Raw genomic sequence first — 24898 nt, 5'->3', positions numbered from 1 at the left:
TGCGTGTTCAGACAAAAACATTAGCTCTGGAACCATCCTTTCTTTTGACACGGTATGCAAGAGTTCACCATTCATAATAATTGATGTTATAAAAAATTAAGCAAAATAGTATAAGGAATTTTAAGTTGGATTAGGGATCATTGAAAAAAATAGGGAAACAAGGGGAGGTCACCTACACCTGCAGCTGGTCTTGAAGATTTCTTGTCTACAACATAATTGCAATAAATTATGAATTTGTGTAAAATTTAGTTATCTGCCCACATTTACACAGACCAGTCCACAACAATTGGTTAAATAACCAAGGTTTTAACACCACTCCCCTTTCACAACTTGGCTCATACCGTATAGATGGTAATTTTTGAAAAGTTTTTATTCTCGGATATTTCGAAGAGCTCTTCTGTTCGAAAATAAATTCCCACGTCCGGTTGTTCTTTGAAAATAAAGTGAAGCAACAATCCAACTTTTGGTGATTTGTTTGTGTGTTCCTCAAGTTTTAGCTCAGCATTACTGATGATAATGGGTAAACTGTATCATTACTGTGCCAATAACCAGAAAACAGGTGATCCAGAATGGAAATTGATGCCGTTTACTTTAGAATCTATGGTAGATAGCTAGCTACGATTGAGCGCGATCGAGCCAATGGATTTATTCCACTTGAGACTCCCTCAGTCTTCTCTCCAGTGCACAAGGGATGTGGATTATTCCATCAGTAAGTCAGTTTTGGGCAAACATTCGCACATCTTCACATTTTGTGACACAAATTTCTGTTTATTAAAATCCATCTGGACTTCGAAATAATTATGCACTTTTCGAAATTAAAATCCTTCGAATTCAGATTTTGTTTCTTGTACAATATTTTCTGTTTCAAAAATAACCCACTACACGGTATGACATGAATACACTAAAATGCTGGATTCTCATTGCTCACTTGTTCAACTGTTGTTTGCCGACAAATAAAGTCACCAATCTGACATCAAATGTACAAGAAGTAACAATACACATGTTAACAAGTACATGAAAAAAATTGGAATTTTCAACTAGAGTAGGGACCATAGCACATCGATAAAAAGTACTGAAACAAGTTGGAGTAGTCCATGATATTAAATCACAGTAAAACAATAAGAAGTGTTATATCCCTACTGTGACGGAAATGCACAGTAGGGATATAATACTTCTTATTGTTTTACTGTGATTTAATATCATGGACTACTCCAACTTGTTTCAGTACTTTTTATCGATGTGCTATGGTCCCTCCCTACTCTAGCTGAAAATTCCAATTTTTTTCGTGTACTTGTTTATTAACTTTTTTTGTAAATAATTTTATTATGACTGGTGAACCCATGCATACCACATCTGAAATGGCGCCGCGCGCCCCAGCTATATTAATTATTATCTGAAAAGTGAAGTATCCATTGTGCTTGGTTGTCAGCTATGCTCAACGAAAAGTGCAGTATCCATTACGCTCCGCTGTCGGCTATTTTCAACCCATTACACAGCAATACGAATCAAGAACTGTTTGAAAAGCGCCTTTGCAATCAAAATAGCCACTATGAAAAATACGGACGATTTCTATTTCGAAGGGAAGCCATCACGTGCTCGTGCCAAATCGAGAATGGGACACAAAGGAGGACACTGGTAAGTCCATGAAGAATGCATTGTGCGTACTGCGGTGTGCCAAAATGCACCTGTCGGGCCGAAGTGACATCGAACAGTGAAAAAATCAAGCCCATAACCTTAGCCGTTATCGAGTTACGCTTGTCTGAAGGCATCAGCCAGTTATTTACTTACTTAATCGGTAGAAAATTCCGTCAAATAAAATTTTTTTTTAAATTCCATAGCAACTTGTTGAAAACGTTTCAGGTTGATCTGAAAGCTTGTTTGGACTTAGTTTTACCTCACCAATACTAGCTGACTCATCATCGTCAGGGAAAATTGAGGCTGGTTTTTGGGTGATTTTATTTCGTGGGCCACGCCTACTGCTTTGTGGTCCCTACTATACAGTTACTATTGTATTGTATGATGGCCATTTTGTCTTTAGATTTTGCCAAACACACATTAATGTTGTGTAATCGCTAGGAAACTAATATCTTGTTATATAGTAAATAAACAAATAATTTGGAAAACTATCATCACTAATGACAAAATAAAATTATAGATTGGCCTCTGCAAACAAAAACACGTTGGTTGACAATTGCATGAATTTCGTGATTCATTACATTCTTATCAATGATCAGTTGGTTATAATAACTCCATACCAGTTTGAGTAAGCCGAACGTTATTAGTTGAATGACATACAGAACAATTCTGATGTGAATACATCATAGCGCAATGTTAGTTTTCATACTGGCTAGTAAACTATTGCACAACCACAAATACTAAAGCAGCTGTAACACAGAGTGCAATGCGAGGAGTCAAATGAAATGATTTTGATTTATGGTAGACTGTTTCTGTGCCAAATTTGAGGAAGTTCGGAAAAAATAGGAAAAATTTTGACTTGTTATTGAATTATTGAAATGCTAGAATTTCCTGAGTCAATATCCTAAATTGCTCAATGCTGAAGTCCAGCAGATGGTTTTGAGTAATCCATAATATGGAGAAACATTTTGTAGCATAAAATAAACTATATACCATACTGCAAGGTTCACCCTAAAAAGCTCTTTCTTCTTCCGCACTGAAGTATGAAATACATTTTAAATGTCCACTATGTGGATGACCTACCTCTCTTGTTCCTTTGTCTTTATTCTATGATCCTTACATTTTAAAATTTCCTTACAATATTCGTATACTCATAACTTTCTTTTTTTTCACATTACATTCTCGCATAAAGTTTAAAAGCTAAGCAAAATGTGTAAGAAAGTACTTTTATGCCCCAAAACTTATACACAGTTGCTCTTTAAATTCTCACACTGGCAGGTACAGATCTTTATTTTATTGAGAAGTGGAATAGCTACATGGCTAAGCAAATAAACTGCATGCAGACCGGTATTACATTTCCTGACTAACTGATTCGGTACGTTTTGTCACATAAGTTTCTAACCCTGCACTGACCAGATATCTCAACTCAACCATGGATGAGACATTTTTTGCAAAATTTTGCTTCTACGATGAAAAGAAAAAAAATGGTATAATACATACCTATGCAGGTTTTGCAGCGATCATCTGATGAATCTTCCATTTCAATTGATGAATAGCCATTTCTAACAATACGAGGTCTGGTAGACCTGGTTTGAACAAGTTGTTCCCCATAGCCCTATAGAATGATTGATATTAATCTAACATAGAAGTAATGTAACTATCAGTATAGTGGTACTGTTAAGTGTTAACTGCAACTTTGGACTTGTGATAGACTGACTAATATAGCTATAACCGTGTGTAATGTTTTATGATGTCATTAATGGTACCTGTATCTATATATACTGTGTTTCACCTTGTATTCAGTTAGTTGTAGTTGTCTATGTTATTCCTGATATCTATTGAGTTATTAACTATATTAACTGTGGTCGTTCACGTGCAAGCGATAGCTATTAGCTTATCAGATAGTGATACATGATATATTGGCGACAAGATAAACTGGAAGAATGGCTACTCATGGTTCTGTTTCACCTTTCGACCCAGAGAAAGAAGAGTGGAACGCCTATGTTGAGCGTCTCGACTATTACCTAGTGGCAAACGGCGTTGAGGATGACGCCAAGAAGGCCGCGATATTGATGTCTAACAGTGGACCTACAGTGTATGGAACTATTTGAAGTTTGGTAGACGCTGAAGCAAGGAAGGGAATCAAGTATAAAGACTTAATTGCTATCCTAACAGCTCACTTCGACCCTAAACCGTCACCTATAGTGCAGAGGTTCAAGTTCTACAATCGCGCCAGGGCGAAGGGAGAGACCATCGCTGCGTATGTAGCTGCGCTACGCGCGTTAGCTGAGTACTGCGACTTTGGAGATTCCTTATCTACTAAGCTACGAGATCGCTTGGTTTGTGGCGTAAATCACGAAGGAATTCAACGCCGACTCCTGGCTGAAAAAGATCTCACGTACAAGAAGGCCCACGAACTAGCAGTAACTTTGGAAGCTGCAACCAAAGGCAGCAAAGACATCAGCACCACCACCACTCAGCAAATAGAGCCATTTGTAAATTACACGAAAGGTGTCAATTTTAAGCAAAGATCAGGAAAGACAACCAACTCATCACGGGCCAAGCTACCAGATGGGCCCCAGATCAAAACTTGCTACCGTTGTGGAGACAGACACTTAGCATCCCAGTGCAAGTTCCGGACTGCAGAATGCCACCGATGCCACAAGACTGGACACATTGCAAAGGTGTGTAAGTCCAAACCAGAAGAAAAGTCTCACCACAGTGGCAAGAAATCTTACCACTACTTGGAGGAAATCCCAGACCTCCCAGACACAGAGGACTCTTCATATGGATTGTTCACTCTACAAAGTGAAACCTATGACCCAATACTGATACAGCTTGAGCTAAACAATGTTCCTGTCAGGATGGAACTAGATACTGGAGCATCACTGACTTTGATCAATAAGGCTTCCTATTATCTCATTGCACAGAATGGGAAAGCTGCCCTTAAGCAATCTGTAGTGAATTTGAGAACCTACACTGGTGAAGCTGTGAAGATGTTGGGGAGCACCACTGTAGAAGTGAAGTATGGTGAGAAATGCATACACCTGACTGTTCATGTAGTGGAAGGGAAGGGACCAAACTTGTTAGGTAGAGACTGGCTAAGTAAGCTTAATATTAACCAATTAGACATTCACACCATAGTGGCACCACGCAAATTAGATAAAGTGTTAGACAAACATGCCTTACTATTTAAAGATGGGCTTGGTATGCTAACAGATGTGAAAGTCAAATTACAAGTTGACCAAAATGTCCCACCCAAGTTTTTCAAAGCCAGAAGCATTCCTTTTGCTTTAAAAGGCAAAGTTGAGGCTGAGCTGGAATCCCTAGAAGCTGCTGGAATTATCTCTCCAGTTAGTCACTCAGACTGGGCTGCACCCATAGTTCCAGTAATGAAGCAAAATGGTCGTATTCGTATCTGTGGTGACTATCGTGTAACGGTAAATCAGGCAATCAAGGTAGATTCATACCCACTACCCAGAGTGGAGGATTTATTTTCAGCTTTAGCAGGAGGCAAATATTTCTCTAAGTTAGACATTTCCCAAGCTTACCTCCAATTGCCATTAGATGAAGCCTCCAAACAATATGTCACAGTAAACACCCACAAGGGGCTGTTTAAGTACAATAGACTTCCCTTTGGTGTATCAGCTGCACCTGCAATTTTCCAGCATTGCATGGAGACTTTATTGCAAGGTTGTCAGGATGTTTCAGTATACCTTGACGATCTTCTCATACAGGGAAGCACTATGGAGGAACACTTAGAACGCCTTGATAAAGTGCTGCAAATTTTAGAAAATTCAGGCTTTAAGTTGAACAAATCTAAATGTGTGTTCCTGCTTCCAAAGGTTGAGTACCTTGGACACATCATTGATGAGTCTGGTCTCCATCCAACGCAGGAGAAGGTGAAGGCTATTCAAGATGCACCTGCTCCAAAGAACGTAGCTGAGTTAAGATCATTCCTTGGGATAGTTAACTACCACAGTCGCTTCTTACCCAACTTGTCTACTCGCTTAGCCCCTCTGTATGCCTTGTTAAAGAAAGGTTCACGTTGGTGTTGGAAAACCACACAAGATGAGGCATTCCAGGAAGCTAAACAGGCCCTTCAAGCTGACTCATTGTTAGTACACTTTGATTCTTCCAAGCAATTACTTCTTGCTTGTGATGCTTCGCCTAAGGGCTTGGGTGCTGTATTGTCCCACGTAATGGACGATGGACAGGAACGTCCAATAGCTTATGCCTCGAGAACTCTAACACCAGCTGAACAAGGGTACAGTCAACTAGAAAAAGAAGGCCTTGCTATTGTATTTGGGGTAAAGAAATTTCATAATTACATTTATGGGCGACAATTTCACATAGATTCCGATCACCAGCCACTATCCTATTTGTTCAATCAAGCAAAAGCAATTTCCTCTACTGCATCTGCAAGAATCCAACGCTGGGCACTTACACTCAGTGCTTACCAGTACACTATTCGTCACAAAGCAGGCCGACACCTGAGCAATGCTGATGCTTTAAGTCGCCTACTGAGACCAGTCACAACTTCATCTGATTGCTTACTTGGGGATTGGGTCCATTTGCTAGATCACCTCTCATCAACCACAGTAAATGCAGCACACATTAAGCAGTGGACTGATACAAATCCAGTGCTGTCCCGAGTGCGTCGCTGCATCCTACAAGGCTGGCCACAAGCTACACTTGGTGATGATTTTAAGCCTTACATAGCTAGGAAGAATGAACTAAGTGTCCTGAATGGATGCATTTTGTGGGGCTCACGAGTTGTGGTTCCCCCACAAGGACGAGCTAAGGTCCTGGCAGAACTGCATTCATGCCACACAGGAGCATGCAAAATGAAGATGCTTGCTCGCTCCTATTTTTGGTGGCCCAAACTGGACAATGATATAGAAAAAATAGCTAGGGAGTGTCCTAATTGTCAGTTAACTGGTGCATCACCACCAAAGGCACCACTTCATCCATGGGAATGGCCTACTCAACCATGGGGTCGTTTACATCTTGATTTTGCAGGCCCCTTCATGGGACACATGTACTTAGTGATCGTGGATGCCCACTCAAAGTGGATGAATGTAGAAGTTGTGCAACAGATCACAGCAGAGAAGACAATCCAGAAGTTGAGATCTGTTTTCTCTACCCATGGTGTTCCACAGAAGATAGTCACAGACAATGGGCCGACGTTTCGCAGTGAACAGTTCCAGGCATTCACTAAAGAGAATGGCATCAGGCACATATTTTCAGCACCGTATCAACCATCCTCAAATGGTCTAGCTGAGAGAGCAGTCCAAACTATGAAGCAAGCTCTCCGCCAGATGCAAGGTTCTGGAACAATATCCGACAAACTTTCTAGGTTTTTATTCATGTATCGTATAACCCCACATACTTCCACAGGTGTGGCACCTTCCGAGTTATTGATGGGCCATTGGTTACGATCCAGATTTGATCTACTACACCCAGAATACACCTTATCTAAGAAGGTAGATGACAGCCAATATTACCAGAAGAGAGCTCATGACAATCAAAAGCCTTTTCGTGAATTTAGAGAGGGGGACAGCGTATACACAAGAGACTTTACTTCATCTAGCCAGAAGTGGATGGAAGGAATAGTTGCTAAAGTTAATGGTCCACTATCATACAACATCAAGCTGAAGGATAGAAATCTAGTCCGTAGACATGTTGACAGTATTAAGGCAAGGATCACTGATGCTAGTGCAACTGAAACTTTGACAGAGACATCATCTGATGATGAGTTAGAGGGAATTATATCTGAATCTACTCAGGAAGATCAAGATGTGACCTCATCTGAACTTGTTTCGTCAGCTCCTACTTTTGTGGGATTGGCTACTGATGGATCAGCTGAACTTTCATTAGGACTGCGCAGATCAACCCGTATCCGTCGACCTCCTAAGAGATATGGTCAAGAAGATTCTTCAACTGATGACACTTAAGCTAGAGAGGGGGAGATGTGATAGACTGACTAGTATAGCTATAACCGTGTGTAATGTTTTATGACGTCATTAATGGTACCTGTATCTATATATACTGTGTTTTAGTGCTGTACACCGGTGTCCAATTAACCGGTAATTAACCGGTGTTGTCTAGGTCAGCCAATAACCGGTGAAGAAACCTTTAAACTGGTGGGTAGTTGGAAAAGGCGGGTACGGTCGGACGCGGACACGGACATTTTCAAAAAGGACTTTTACATTTATATAACAGTTAATTTTCATACCTAACGCTGTTTTTACAGCAGTCTTCGCCTGCAGACCCAGGCGTCGATCTTTTCATAGCGCTTATCCATTTATAAGCGCACGTGCAAAGGATAGACTAGCACCATTATAGTGTTGTATACGTGCTCTAGAAGTCTAATTCAGAGTCACAGAGATTAATCTAGCATGTCCCAACTTAATCTCGTAGGCCAGGTCCTTGAAATCTTCAACACTCGGTATAAGCGCCTGAAAAAGGCGTAAGATTGTGGATTACAAGCTAATCTCTACAACTATATAACTCTGTATTAGACTTTAGAACATGTGTACAACACCATTATGGTCTTTGGCATGCTGTGGAGTGCTTGTCTAGTCCTTCGCACGTTCGCTTATAAATGGATAAGCGCTATGAAAGGATCGACACCTGGGTCTCGAAGCGAAGACTGCTGTAAAAACAGCATTAGGTATGAAAAATAACTGTTACATAAATGTAAAAGTGCTTTTTGAAAATGTCCGCGCCCGTGTCCGCGTCCGACCGTATCCGCCTTTTCCAACTACCCTTAAACCGGTTATTGCCCACCCACTTGGTAAACCATAAATTACCCCTGCTGATAAGTGTTAACATCATAACATAACCTCAAAGAATGTGATTGTAATAACTGTTACTGCTAGACAAGATGTTGATGGTCACTTTGGTACCACCCTAAACCTTCCAGCAGGCTTGTTGACTAGCATTATGTCTGCCAATATACAAACAAACCAATTAACCAGTTATTGCCAATTATTGGTAGGCAATTAACCGGTGACAAAAATTTTGTAGGTGTACAGCACTACTGTGTTTCACCTTGTATTCAGTTAGTTGTAGTTGTCTATGTTATTCCTGATATCTATTGAGTTATTAACTATATTAACTGTGGTCGTTCGCGTGCAAGTGATAGCTATTAGCTTATCAGATAGTGATACACGACAGTACTGTTAAGTGTTAACTGCAACTTTGGACTGATTGTTAATTTCTAGCATTATATGCACAATGGTATTAGTGGAATGTACGTACTATGCCACTGAAATACTGAATATTGAAAAATCAACAGTACAGTTACATTGGTGATAAACATATTTAAAGTGCTGTAGTTTCCAGCAGCCTGCATATGAAGTTTTCAGGATGACGCTATATCTATGCTGCCTTCAAGAATGTCAAGGCAATTCCTATAGACATTTAAGACAGCTAGTTGCTTTCTGGAGGTACAAGTAGTCATATCTGGGTGGTCATTTCCAAATGAATGTGGGGACTAGGAAAACAGTGGCAGAAACGTTATTTGTGTTTATTTACCTGCTTAGCCACAAGAGCAGTTCATTTGGAGGTGGCCTATGGCCTCGATACAGATTCATTTTTAAGAGATTTGTGTAGAATGTGCAATAGACGTGCCTGAAGAAATACTTTCTAACATTGGTACAAATTTTGTTAGTGTAAACCAGGAATTGTGTCAGTTAAGAGACAAAGTATTTAAAGATAAAGGCTTGAAGAAAGCTTGATTAATCAGAAGATCAACTTGAATGGAAATTTAATACACCGTCAGCTCCACACTTTGGAGGAGTGTATGAAGTGATGATAAAGGCAGCAAAGCAAGCTATCTTAGCCATACTAGACAATGCAGATGTCAATGATGAAGAATTGATAACAGCATTTACAGAAGCCGAGTCCTTGATAAATTCTCGACATCAGTCGGCCAACCCAAAAGACAATATACCTTTAACTCCCAACCATTTTTTGCATGGCCAGAGTAGTGGTCAATTTACACCTCAAGTTGATGAAGAAGTAAACAGCAATCCGAAGAAGCGGTGAAGAAGAGTCCAGGAGTTAAGTAGACACTTCTGGCACAGGTGGATGTGGGAGTGGGTTCCAAGTTTGAGTTCTAGAAAGAAGTGGTATCATTCCAATAAGAATCTTAAAGTTGGTGACATTGTATTGTTAATATCTAGTGAAAACACCAGAGCTTATTGGCCATTAGGATCAATAATTGAAGTCTATCCAGGAAATGATGGATATGTTTGTTGTCTGAAGTTGCAGATAATCAGCTTGTAGAAATCAGAGATTTAGAGATTTATCTTACAGAATCTGAGTGTCAAATAATAAGCAGTACTCAAGTGTCATATCAGGAAATTTGGCTCAAAAATGGAAGTTTGAGGCCAGCTGCAGGTGATAAGTCTAATTATAACCAAAGCAATTTAGCAGCTGCAATTATTTTTACTTGTTATATTTCATTGATTAATGACTTTACTGTTGCTATTTTTCCAGATTTCTACTTAAAGGAGTCATCACAGACTGTCTATGTTGCGTATAGTGTATTCATGACAGGTGCACTGGAACATTAGAACTTTAGTACACATACAGAACTTCTTTAATAAAATCGTTTTAAAGCTCTGTATTAATTCTAAGGAGTTATTTATAGTTAAAGACTTGCTGTGCGTTACTACTCAGACCTAGCCAGACGGAGTCCATGCCAAATCGAAGCAATAATCTTGCTCAGAATCACGCACATATTTAACCTCCAACTTTGCCATTGTTTTGACGAGTGATAGTTTACGCTATATGTGCTCACTATAGCTTGTTGGAATCGCTCAAGAATAAGCTAAAAGAATCTAGCAGCGAATCTGGGATAATCCAAGCATGTCACGAGATATGAATGAATAATCAAAATTCCCATTGGAAATGTATTGCAGATGATTGTGTTCTTTTATTGTGAAAATGACGAGTGGAGTTTTCGTGTACTGAGCTTCACTTGGTACCATCCTGTTCGTCAAGAGTTGCTCTTTCTCATGGTACTTGCGAATCTGAAATTCGTCTTTTGAGCGAAAAGATATGTGAGTACAAAGTGTCAGTACAATAGAAACTACGCAACTTATAGTGAACAAATCGGTGCAGCTGGACCAAATCTCCGCAAACTTCTTGATATGCAAATAACAAACAGAAAATATTCAGCATTTACCTTTACAGAAACAATAAACAGTGAAAGTTCTAGAACTAACCTCATGCAATCAATGTGTGTGCAACCTATAAATAGACTGAACCTTTATCATATAGTACTGGATTGTTATTGCTGTACTTAAGAGTTGTATGTCGACTTATTGTATGCTGATTTGCTGTATCTTTTTGACAATTAGTGATTGACCATAATAATATAAAAAATCTGTCCCCCACAGTTCTATAGCTATGTGGCCTTTTTTATTTTTATAATTAATTTTACAATTTCAGGAAACCCCCTAGAATCGCACCATGGGAAAAGAAAGTGCTGCACTCACTGTGATCCTGGCCTAGCCTGCACTTACACATTACATTCCGATAGCGTAGAGTAATTTAATACTGTGCACGTGTACTATATGGAACCGTCGCTGAGATCCTCACTGTCAGTGCGGTCTGGACAAACAGTATACCTAGACCAGACCACCGTAACAGTCTTTGAAATGGAAAAATATTGTTATTTTCACCGCTCATAGTCAGAAAGTACAGTCAATTGCAGAATTCTTGAAAAAAGTATGCCGTACCGTGAGTGCTTCCGTAAGGCTCCCTGTGAGTAAATTTTATTGTTCTTGCCACGGATTCAACAGCAACTGAACCACACTAATCTTTTTCCTCAATCCGGGTGATCCGGCGTCACTACAAATAGTTTTCCAGCCCACGGAATGTTTACGGAACGGGAAGAGGAATTTCAACAATTCTGCAATCGACTGTACTGAGATCACGTTTCCCGTACGTTTCAATTCCTGGAAATAATCCCTATAGATAATGTGGTGTGGGCCAGTAATCTATGCTGAAATTTTCCCCCTCGAAAACCCCCGCAAAATTAAAATAATATTTTGTATGCGCGCTTGCAACGTTGGGGCGAGGTAGGGGACGCAGTGAGACCTCGGTGAGACACAGCTGTACCCATCTTGGTTTTGTTCGATTGTGTATTGATAAGTTAGTGCCTTAAAAACTATGTAGTGTACAATACGATCTTGTGCTCCACTGGTGTGGTTTCCCACCTTTGGGCGGGTGTCGTACAGTTCCTTGCACAAGGGCCATCATCAAGACACACGGTAGTGTGTCGTGCGGCCCAAGAAGCCGGCGTGCCACCCGTGAGTATATTAACAGGAAGAAAGACAACGCAATTTTCACACCTATGTAGCTCTGTGATCCCTTATCCGATTGGAACCAAATTTGCTAGAGAGGTGCCGGCCAGCAAGGGGAGTCTACACACCAAATGTGAAGAAAATCGCTCTAGCCATTTCCGAGATACGAGCGAACAAAATTTCTTTTTAATTTCTTCGTTTTTTTCTTCTACTTCATTTCGCACATTTCGCAAAATCCGCCTTAAAACACGAATGCGTGCTCGGATCGGGCTGAAATTTGGCACACTTAAAGGGCTCATTAAGGCGGATCTCTGTACCAACTTTGGTAGAATTCCGATGAACATTCACGGAGTTATGACCGATTATTTGCGTAAAATAAGGTCGAAGGTCTGTCACGCCTACAGGGTAAACTCCTTTGAGGAATCAGTTGAAAATTGCTATGTAGATGGAGCAACCATCGTAGGAGTGCCTTTTTGTGGTTTGAAAGGAATCGGGATAAAGACCACGGAGATATGACACAAAACCCGACCTGTGTCAAAATTACGCGATCGATTTTTATGAATAAAAATACTATTAGTTTTCGTGTCTATCAGGCAAACCGCTTAGAGCAATGAGCTGAAAATCAGTGTGTAGCTGGAATAATCATCATAGAAAGTCCTTGCAGTAGTACAGAAGAATCGGATTACAAACCACTGAGTTATGATTCGAAAGGCAACTACGTGTAGCAAATGCGAGATCGAGATACTCTAATAGAACAGTCACCCTAATAGAGCATTCAGCTACGTTTATAACTTACTCCATTACAGAATTATATTACATTGCAGGATATTCTGTACGGAATTCAGCTACAAACAGTTAATCTGATAGACAATTCAGCTACATGCAAGTCACCCTGTAGAGAGTTCATCTAGAAACAAGTCACCCTGTATCAGCTAGAAGAAGTCACCTCAGCTACAAAGAAACCATCATGTAGAGAGTTCAGCTGCAAACCAATCACAACTCAGCTACAAACAAACATGCCCTGTAAAAAGATCAGCTAGAAGAAGTTACCTTGTAGAGAGTTCAGCTACTAAGAAATCACCATGTAGAGAGTTAAACTGCAAACAAATCACCCAGTAGAAAGTTTAGCTATGAACAGATCACCCTGTTGAGAGTTCAGTTAGGAAAAAGTAATCCTGTAGAGAGATCAGCTAGAAGTATCACCTTGTAGAAAGTTCAGCTACAAACAAATCATCTGTAGAGAGTTCAGCTACAAACAAATCACCCTTCAGAGAGATCAGCTAGAAGAAGTCACCTTGTAGAGAGTTCAGCTATAAAGAAACCACCATGTAGAAAGTTCAGCTGCAAACAAATCCCCTGTAGAGAGTTCAACTAGAAACAAGTCACCCTGTAGACAGATCAGCTAGAAGAAGTTACCATGTAGAGAGTTCAGCTGCAAACAAATCACCCTGTAGAGAACTCAGCTACAAACAAATCGCCCTGTAGAAAGATCAGCTAGAAGAAGTTACTATGTAGGGGGTTCAGCTACGAACAGATCACCCTGTAGAGAGTTCAGCTACAAACAAATCACCCTGTAGAGAGTTCAGTTACAAAGAAACCACCATGTAGAGAGTTCAGCTGCAAAATATAAAAAAATCAATCACTCTGTAGAGAGTTCAGCTAGAAGAAGTCACCTTGTAGAGAGTTCAGCTGCAAATAAATCACCCTGTAGAGAATTCAGCTACAAACAAATCACCCTGTAGAAAGATCAGCTAGAAGAAGTTACCTTGTAGAGAGTTCAGCTACAAAGAAACCACCATGTAGAGTGTTCAGCTGCAAACAAATCACCTGCAGAGAGTTCAGCTAGAAACAAGTCACCTTGTAGAGAGATCAGCTAGAAACAAGTCACCCTGTAGAGAGTTCAGCTAGAAGAAGTCACATTGTAGAGAGTTTAGCTACAAAGAAACTACCATGTAGAGAGTTCAGCTGCAAACAAACACCCTGTAGAGAACTCAGCTACAAACAAATCGCCCTGTAGATAGATCAGCTAGAAGAAGTTACCTTGTAGGGAGTTCAGCTACAAAGAAATCATCATGTAGAGAGTTCAGCTGCAAACAAATCATCCTGTAGAGAGTTCAGCTATGAAAATATCACCCTGTAGAGAGTTCAGCTAGAAGAAGTCACCTATTAGAGAGTTCAGTTACAAAGAAACCATCATGTAGAGAGTTCAGCTGCAAAAAAAATCAATCACTCTGTAGAGAGTTCAGCTAGAAGAAGTCACCTTGTAGAGAGTTCAGCTGCAAATAAATCACCCTGTAGAGAATTCAGCTACAAACAAATCACCCTGTAGCAAGATCAGCTAGAAGAAGTTACCTTGTAGAGAGTTCAGCTACAAAGAAACTACCATGTAGAGAGTTCAGCTGCAAACAAATCACCTGCAGAGAGTTCAGCTAGAAACAAGTCACCCTGTAGAGAGATCATCTAGAAGAAGTCACCATGTAGAGAGTTCAGCTACAAAGAAACCGCCATGTAGAGAGTTCAGCTGCAAACAAACCAGCCTGTACAGAGTTCAGATACAAAAAACAAATCACAGATCAGCTGGAAACAAGTCGCATTGTAGAGAGATCAGGTAGTATAAGTTACCTTGTAGAGAGTTCAGCTACAAAGAAACCACCATGTAGAGAGTTTAGCTACAAACAAATCACCCAGTAGAAAGTTCAGCTATGAACAGATCACCCTGTTGAGAGTTCAGTTAGAAACAAGTCATCCTGTAGAGAGATCACCTAGAAGTATCACCTTGTAGAGAGTTCAGCTACAAACAAATCACCTGTAGAGAGTTCAGCTACAAACAAATCGCCCTGTAGATAGATTAGCTAGAAGAAGTTACCTTGTAGGGAGTTCAGCTACAAAGAAATCACCCTGTAGAGAGTTCAGCTACAAAGAAATCATCATGTAGAGAGTTCAGCTGCAAACAAGTCATCCTGTAGAGAGTTCAGCTATGAAAAGATCACACTGTAGAGAGTTCAGCTAGAAGAAGTCACCTTTTAGAGAGTTCAGATACAAAGCAACCACCATGTAGAGAGTTCAGCTGCAAACACATCACCCTGTAGAGAATTCAGCTACAAACAAATTGTCCTGTAGAGAGACCAGCTAGAAACAAGTCACCCTGTAGACAGATCAGCTAGAAGAAGTTACCTTGTAGAGAGTTCAGCTGCAAACAAATCAGCCTGTACAGAGTTCAGATACAAACTAATCACAGATCAGCTGGAAACAAGTCACATTGTAGAGAGATCAGGTAGTATAAGTTACCTTGTAGAGAGTTCAGCTACAAAGAAACCACCATGTAGAGAGTTTAGCTGCAAACAAATCACCCAGTAGAAAGTTCAGCTATGAACAGATCACCCTGTTGAGAGTTCAGTTAGAAACAAGTCATCCTGTAGAGAGATCACCTAGAAGTATCACCTTGTAGAGAGTTCAGCTACAAACAAATCACCTGTAGAGAGTTCAGCTACAAACAAATCGCCCTGTAGATAGATCAGCTAGAAGAAGTTACCTTGTAGGGAGTTCAGCTACAAAGAAATCACCCTGTAGAGAGTTCAGCTACAAAGAAATCATCATGTAGAGAGTTCAGCTGCAAACAAATCATCCTGTAGAGAGTTCAGCTATGAAAAGATCACACTGTAGAGAGTTCAGCTAGAAGAAGTCACCTTTTAGAGAGTTCAGTTACAAAGCAACCACCATGTAGAGAGTTCAGCTGCAAACACATCACCCTGTAGAGAATTCAGCTACAAACAAATCGTCCTGTAGAGAGACCAGCTAGAAACAAGTCACCCTGTAGACAGATCAGCTAGAAGAAGTTACCTTGTAGAGAGTTCAGCTGCAAACAAATCACCCTGTAGAGAATTCAACTACAAACAGATAACCCTGCAGAGAGTTCAGCTAGAGTCAAGTCACCCTGTAGAGAGAATCCTGTAAAGAGTTCATCTACATACAAGCAGATCACCCTGTAGAGATTTCAGCTACATTTCAAGTCACCCAGTAGAGAGATCAGCTGCAAATTATCCTGTGGGGATTAATTGACATATAATAAATATATGCTCTCTTTTTATATTATGAACTCTTGATATATGCATTATATATATATATATAATTTGTACATTTACTGATAAAATCAGAATGAGTTAAAGTGTTTATAAAATCTGCTTCATCTTTTTCTTTTTCCTGTGGTAAAGAAAAATATATAGGTTAAAAAGCCCCAAAGCTGGCCATAGGCCATCTTTGGGGTATACAAATACAAAAAGAAGTGAAATCTAATCAAAAACAGCCAAACTGTAAAAAAAGGAGTGCGGCCCTTGAAAAGGCTATGGTGAAAAAAGATGTGAAATCCAAGGTGGCGGCCAAGAAATGGCTGTGATGGTAGGTTAATGGTAAAAATTTTAATAACAACAATTCAGGTGAATTTGGTGCCGCTTGGTCAATTGGCACAAAATTCACCTGAATTGTCATTATTAAAATTTTTACCATTAACCTACCGTCACAGCCATTTCTTGGCCGCCACCTTGGATTTCACATCTTTTTTCACTATAGCCTTTTCAAGGGCCGCACTCCTTTTTTTACAGCTTGGCTGTTTTTGATTAGATTTATACTACATCTATGACCATAAGTGTTAATAAAATAATGCAGCATTGATTAGTATAATATGAATGGACAGAGTGTTGTCACTTGATGTGGCCACTGTTGCATCATCCGCCCAGCATCATCAAATAGCTGTAATGTACACCTGTTTGAGTTACCTTGTTTGTTCTTGTCTTGTAGGTGTGTGTTACAGACAACTGAGATGTTGGTGACAGTCATGCAGAGTTGTAAAATGTTCATAACATCATTGTGGGGTATACTGTACCAATTGTGTGGAGAGGATGATTATGTGATTGGTGTTTATGGTGAGGTGACTGGGCATGGGTGTGACCATAGATAATAGACACCCCGTATGGGGTGTCTATTATCTATGGTGTGACTAATCTGTGCAGCATTACTGGAAGACTCCTGTCTTACCAATAAAACATACAAATTATAATCGATAACCTCTAGTATGTCAAGGGCCTGTGAGTGGGTTTATTGGTCCTGTGTGACCCGTGAGGAAAGGGTCTGCTACTGTCTAAGGGGGAGAAAATACTTGAAAGGGGAACACATATTGCTGCTAAATCTGGACCAGGAGAACTAATATTTTGGGGTCCAAATATTCCATGAAATTAAAAGAATGCAATTAACAGCAATAATATTAGGTGGCGCTTAAAGCATGTCCAACCTCCTCTGACAGTTGCTAATAGAGGATAAGCACACTATATTATTTGGAGAAAAAAAAAGATCAATTAAAGTGGTGTGGTGGCGCTTTCCAAAAAAGTTGATGGTGAGCAACAATCGGAAATTTGTGAAAATATCATGGGTAGCAATGCAGCTCAGACTATAATGTTACTGGTAGGCTTTCACTTACCAATTGTACTACCTCCTAGGTAGAAATCACTGCTCTGTAAGAAGCGCTGATAACTGGTCTACTGTTCACATTATGAATCGATTTCCAAAAACGACATGACTTTAAAAATCACATGCTTATTAGAATGTTTTCAGTATGCATGTCCTCCATTGGTTAAGGTATATAGCTAGTAAAACAGGTGTAATTGTCATGAGATCAAGAGATCATTCACACATGTCGTTTGCACCTGCTGTATTAGGTGGTTGATATTTCAATTCTGTAGGGTCTGAACATAAAGTATTTCACGTGACCCTCAATAGGCACTGTCTCAATACAAAAAAATACAAACGGTGTGGTTAGTCAGATCGCTCTTCACGTAAGCTTCATGAAGATATACTTTGCTTTGTAAAAGAGCTTAGGATTTGGGTGAAACTTTTTCGCATGCATGTCTTCGCCTGACTTGTATTTGTAGACAGAAATCACAATGTCTCACTGAATTGTATCAAGACAACCCTTTACTTCGCTTCATAAAACAGACTTTTGTAAAATTAGTTTTAGTGGCGCTTAAAGCATGTCCAACCTTCTCTAAGCATCTGTTATTTTGTGGGAAAAAAAAGAACCTGGTTATCGGAGTTGTATCAGATCCTTTTTCTACCTTAAAAGAAAAGTAAATAAGTGGTCTGCATGGCTGTTGACGCAAGATTAGGGCTTACATGATGTGTTTTTCTTAACAGGTACACTGACTGTGACGGTTGGTCTCTTTTTTGGTGTTAACTTATTCTATGGTATGATGGACCTGACTGGCAGACCAGCCTTCCTGTACAAGTATAAGATAGAACATGTAAGGCAATAATGTTATAGCACTAAACTCCACTAATGGCACAGCATGAACCTTTGACATGTCCCAACTTTGAAGAAATCATACATCCATGTTCAGCTAAATACCCAAAAATATTTTTTTGGGTTGACAAAGTTGCACAAATTTGTCAATTTTTTTATTCCAGTTTCCTTCTGTATGGGAGTGAGTGGCCATGCTGAGTGGGTGTCAAAGGTAGCTAATGGCCTCCTTATAGTTAGTAAACCTCAAAGGTATCTGTCATAACTTCGGTAACGAAACCACCTCATTATTACTATGTTTTGGTTGGAAGATATGGCCCTGTTAATGACTTCACTTTTTGATTTTTCTTTCCCACAGGTTGACTCTCACAAGTACAAGTTGGCTGTTATCCGGGCTATACTGAACATTGCCTTTGTTAATGTACCGATGACAATGATGATGTATCACATAGCTGTGTGGCGTGGTGTCTCATTTGGTTATGATGGTATACCAGACTTGTTTACTGCTGTATGGCAGTTGGCTACAATAGCACTGATAAAAGAAGCGTGTTTCTATTACTCTCACAGGTACATAGACCACGCTTTTGATAGTTTTACTGTCTGGATTTCCTAAATAGAACTATTTTGGATATCCCATGGATAGCGATATCATTTGAGTATGCTTTAGAGTACTTTAGGCTGGGAATGGGAATGTGTGGCAATAAACTTTGTAGTGATGGTGATTCAGTACCAAAAACATTTGGCTTCCTGGTTATCACATTTGTGACAGAGCTACGTATTAGTTTCATCTTTATATTTAGACTGTATTTACTTAGCCATTGTTGGTGGGTGGGCAAAAGGTATATCACTAAAAAGTGGCTTAGAAGAACCTTTAGCATGATTATGGGGCTCCCAAGACCTCCCAAGCAACCTAGCAACATGGTTATGGTGCAGTGTATTGGTGTGGCTATTCATGATTTTCTACATCTATATGATACCTGGAGGTCCACCAGACAATCAAGGGATGTCACTCCAACTGCTTTGTTCTGTATGATGTTTGTCATCTATAGTTGATATTTAGAACATCATGGCTTCTGCAACATAAGTTGATAGATTAATTTGTCATAGTTAAATAGGTTACCATATAGCCTAAATATTTTAAGGGGCAAATTTTTCAAGGTTGAGCAATATTAGCGACCTAGTTTAAATTTTTTGCTGATTTGCAAACAATTCCAAAATGAATTAGACTTTATAGAGGTCTAAATATTTCAAGGATAAAATTTTCAATGGTATCCCCAAAACTGCAAAATCAGCGAAAATTTCCCCCTTGAAATATTTGAACTATGCAGTATGAAAAGAATCAACCATATAAAAGTAATGTAGTTGTGTATTAGACCAATAGTGTACAATGGAGTCAATATGTTACCTTGAAATGTGGATACCTTGGTAATCAGATACTTGTTAGGTTTCTGTTTTGTATTGGTGTACGTTTAAACAGGATACCTCAGATAATCAGGACACTTGTCCATGGTCCCAATTGTGTTAGTGTACACACATTTAGACCCCTGACATCAGGACACCTCACTAATAAAGACACTTTAGCATCATATATATTGTGTTAGAAACGAAGATGTTTATTGTGATGTTGTCCACGTCACATTTTATAGGTTGTTACATCATCCATTTTTCTACAAACACATTCACAAGACTCATCATGAGTGGACCGCACCAGTTGGAGTAGTGTCCATCTATGCCCACCCTCTGGAGCGCATCATCTGCAACACTGCCCCCATAATACTAGGACCACTGGTAGTGAAGGCTCATCTGTCACTGACATGGTTGTGGTATACCATCGCCATTGTGAACACATTGAACTCTCATTCAGGATATCACTTGCCTTTCTTGCTGTCGTATGAAGGACATGATTTCCATCATTTGAAGTAAGTAACCTGCTACTTTACTGTACACTACTACAACCTGGACACTCAAGGATACCTACATAATTTAGACACTTATTTAAGTGACTAAGATATCCCTTAGGACATAAACTAGTTTGGAAAATCATAGCACCTAGATATATTGGTTGGCCCATAGGCTCCGCCTGTAGTGCAAACTGTTTGCAAGCCTCTAGTTGCTCATCAGTATATGTAGGTAGCATTAAAGGTAGCATCTTTAGGGTCACCAAGTGAGACTGATATGTTGAATGAAAGTCATTAAGAATAAATTTAGTTGCTCTCCTCTGTATTCTTTCAAGAATGTTTATGTGTTTGATTAATGAGGGCCTCCAAATTTGGGAACAGTATAGGAGCTGAGATCTCACAAGACTGATGTCACAAGACTGATGTATAACGTCTTCTAGCTGAAATTGGGCAACTATCCGAGAAGCTTCTTCTTATGAGACCCAACATCTTGTACGCTTTACCTGATATTAATTTATAATGACTATCCCAGGATAGATCCTGTGCCACTAGTACTCCGAGATCTTTAACACACTCAGCAGTAGCAATGGGTTTGCTATCCATTGTGAAGGTGGTGTTGGATGTGTCAAGTGTGGTTCTGGACCAAAACTGAATGTGGACAAATTTTGCAAAGTTAAAACTAAGATCATTATTTATAGACCAATGAAAAGTGTTGTTTTGCCGTTACAATGTGTATATTAATTTTGTGATGATTCAGTGTGATTGTGATTTCTTACCATAATTGTATTGGTAATACGTTTTCTTTAGTGGACTGTACTTCATTATTTCCATACTAGTAGTCAGGGTTAGTAGTCATTTGTTTCCTTGAAATTCCCATGGAATGTCCTTTATTTCTCCTATTTGTCATTGAGGCTTGTCAACACTGCATAACAATCAACCTGTGAATACTTATAGAAAGTAAACATAAGTAGCAGTATTCATGGTGTGCTGTAATTGTGACTGCACTCATTTTGTGTTTTCAGGAGTATAGCATGTGGCCAGAGTAACAGGCTACATGAAGTCACATATGCACAGTGTGATAATTTACTTGTAACTGCTGAAATGTCTGATGAGTGCATACCTAAAGCTCAGCGCAATCCGTTTACTGAACCAGTACTATAGTAAACAGTATCACTTCATGTAGGATCTTGGAGTGATATTATCTGCTGATCTCTGTTCAACCATTAACTGCTATTAGAAAGATCATATAAAGTGAAAATTGTGCTGGTCTTGCAAGCAGGGTTTCTTGCTGTCAACATGGAGTCATACGGTCGGTGATAATATTATACCTTGTGCTGGTAAAAAGATAAGGTGCTCTGGGCTAGTTGTAAAATTGGCTAACAGTACACACACAAGGTTAACTTAGCTGAAGTGATATATCTCGCAGAATAGTATAATGACTCAAACTTATAATTGATGATATTTTCGAATTGCTAGTTGTTTATGCTATTCTTGAAGTTATTATTATGAATCTACACATACTGCATTGAAAGAAAGAAAGGCTGATGTTATCATGTGAATGTTCCCCCTACTATCAATTACTGGTTGAAAAGTGAAGTGGACATGTTTAAATAGAAAAAATTCATAACAACCTAGCTATTGGAAGCATTTCAGGTCCATGAAAGGTTACATGAAAATATTGTGAGGCTGGTTCTTGGCCAATGTTTTGTAGGAGAAAGCCATGATCCCTAATATACAGTACTGTATGGAAGATTAGTTGTTTATAACGTGTTCTTTGTTAAAGCATGTATACACACAATGTTGTTTTTGCTGTGTTAGTAGATGTAGTTATAATAATTACATAACTATAAGTTTATAGTGTTGTAATTACCCAGATATTTCCCAGCTATTTCGATTTTTGCTGTTCTGAAAAAAATACACTTTGACACTTAATTAGCACCTTCAAAATGGCTATACAGCAAGTAGCATGTGTATGCATGTACATCTTGTAACTACTGAAAACATCGTACAACACAATAGCTACAGAAGAAATATATAAAAATCAAATAGTGGATACAGACGTAAACCACAGCACCAATAAACAATGCACTATTACATTCTGAGTGATCATCTATCCATTCAGACCATGAGCTCCATACAAAAATACTCCCAAATATGGCCCACGTCATTTGAAACATGAAAGCAACCAATAAACATGAAAAGAGAAAACCTTCTAGCAAGTCAAACAATATGCCACGGTGGCTATTAACTAACAATCTTCCTAGTGCCAGTGTTGCCACAAACCATATTACTATGCCTGCATTAACACATCCTTGTACAATAGCATATGTAGTGATGGGTACAACTGACGAATCAAGTCCAATTGGACAATCAAGAAATATTCCTACATGTATAGTAACATCATTTATTACAGTAGTGAAGTTAAATTAATACTTTACCTGTTGGAATCAAATATATGCTTGCAATGATCCATAGCAGAAAAATCCCTCTTATGCACCACACAAAAATACCTGGCAATACATACCATTAGTTATTGTTCTTGTAATAACTATGTACTTGACTTAACTTTACATATACAATATGGTATAACTATATTATTAGGGGTCATGAAGTTTTGGGCTTTTCTAATCACCCTAAAACCAGCTTCATAATAGCTTTATAGTGTTTGTTAGGTGTAATCAAGGCACCAAGAGCAATCCTATATCTTTCCAACAAGTTGTAAAAAATTTTTTTTACATAACCGACTTGGACTTAATTTCTTCACCATTTGATGTCACTGGCCCAAGACATGCCTTTTCGCCCAGGGCTGGAACCCATGGTTGGAGCCCATTGTCTGGTTAGTCTGGCATTGGCTGGACCACTTTTCAGGTACTTGAATTTATACTCTAATAGGGCGGTCAAAGCAATATAACAGTCATTGTGATACTCTAATAGAGCATTCGGCATAGAATATACCGCTGTTCTAATTACACTCAATACACTGCTTAGTCTAAGCCATTACATCTATGTGTTTTCCAGTGAGTTGCAGTATGCTAATTGATCACATCATGCATTAGCAATTATAATGAAATTTGCTGCTGTTCATCAAAGAACTAAACTTTCACTTTAAGAATTTTTTGACTAAGAAATTGAATTAATTGGCACCCCAGACCTTTCTAGCCTGGGATGCTGTATGTGCTTAGCACATACAATCAGGGCCGGGGGGAGCATTTTGCCCTGGGCCCTACTTTGTAAGGGGCCTCCAGGGGTCTCATAGAAGCTGCCCCAAAGCTACATTATCCACACATAGCTACAATAAAACATATGTACAACAGTGTAAATCTTCCTTGTAGACTCAAAGATACATAAGAAGCCTTAGTATAGAAATACCATCCAAGCTCAATGAGATCCATAGCAATACAGTGCAGCAAACCATTACTTGTGATATGTCTTATAAGGCACTGATACAGACAGTGTGACTTTTAGATAAGCTCTAATAGAACAGTCACCCTATTACAGCAGTCAGGCAAACATTCAGTTATGGTCAGTCTGGCTTAGGGTATAAAAATTTCCTAGGTGGTATGTATTTGGCAGAAAGCTTGCTATAAAATTCAAGCTCGAAATACAGCAATCACCTTAATACAATAGTCCAACAAACACTACAATCATGTAATAGTTTTATCATGGGCCCAAGTGATTTGTCTGATATGTACACCCAAGCTTGAGAGCCGTCAGGCCTGAGAGCGTGGGTGTATATATCAGGCAAATCACAAGGGCATGTGATACAACTGATATGTACCATGCCAATTGCAAAGAGTCCACAGGTGATCAATCACCCAAACCAATATGAGATCGATCACTGAATTCATTATATAGACCAACTTGTACAATTTGATTATGGGTCAGCAGCAACTAACGTTGTGACCACATTTGTTAACATGAACGGGCAAGTCCTAAAGGTATCACGGAAAAGGTAAATTAAACAAAGTATTTTAAAGCCATTGCATCGTTTTACAGACTGTTTACAACATTTACTAAACATCTAGGAGTAAGCTTCGCTGCAGAGTGTTATCTTGTGTTACTCAAAAAGTGGGCGTGGTCTGTATTTGAAAATGAGGCAAACCACTTGTGAATATGCTATAGTACTAGCATCATGGACTTGCCTTTGTCCTCCTTTGTGTCCCATTTCTTGATGCTGACAACCCATGGTGTCGATCCACGGTAGCACAATACATGGCTTCCGTACATTTGTAAATGGGAATCATCCGTATTTTCTGTGCTGACTGGATTGATTGTAGAGGTGTTCACTGTTCTTCATTTGTAATGTTGTGTGATAGGCTGAAAGCGAAGAGTAATGGCCATAACATTTTTCGAGTTAGTAATTAATAGTTGAGGGGTGCACAAATCGTCCATATTCTTTGCAGTGACTGGATTGATTTGCAGAGGCACTTCCAGGGCTGTAGCCAGACTTTTATCAGGGTAGGTTCTTATACAATGAAAGATGGTTTGAAAATAGATACTAAAGGTTGAATTTCATGGCATTTCAGTCAATAAAAACAACACAATTTTAGGTAGCAAATTCAAGCTCAAGACCAGCTATATGGATGACATCTGGCAAAGTATCTCTATTGCTACTGTGATTATACCATCTGTGTCTAAGTGTATTGGAATGCCACAGTGAATATGGATGGGAAACCCTGAGCACTCTCTCAGCAGGGGCAGTGGAGCAAGCCAAAGAGTGCTTTAAGACATGTACAGTGACATTACATGTAATTAAA

At 39.2% G+C, this 24898-nt stretch overlaps 1 protein-coding gene and 1 long non-coding RNA gene across 2 annotated transcripts in view; one reads left to right on the top strand and one right to left on the bottom strand.

Annotated features, from left to right (window-relative positions):
* Nucleotides 1–24898, bottom strand: part of LOC136239534 (uncharacterized) — a 44421-nt gene that overhangs the window by 5682 nt on the left and 13841 nt on the right. The window lies entirely within an intron of this gene.
* LOC136239192 (uncharacterized) lies at nt 1613–22275 on the top strand. Its single transcript, XM_066029922.1, has 7 exons — nt 1613–1635; nt 3749–4660; nt 16752–16876; nt 18141–18247; nt 18602–18810; nt 19890–20162; nt 21164–22275. The coding sequence occupies exons 1-7, from the start codon at nt 1613–1615 to the stop codon at nt 21300–21302; spliced, it is 1788 nt and encodes a 595-aa protein (XP_065885994.1). The 3' UTR covers nt 21303–22275.

This window comes from Dysidea avara, chromosome 11, assembly GCF_963678975.1.
Source record: "Dysidea avara chromosome 11, odDysAvar1.4, whole genome shotgun sequence".
NCBI classification, from domain to species: Eukaryota; Metazoa; Porifera; class Demospongiae; order Dictyoceratida; family Dysideidae; genus Dysidea; species Dysidea avara.
This window is presented reverse-complemented; position numbering and strand designations above follow the sequence as displayed.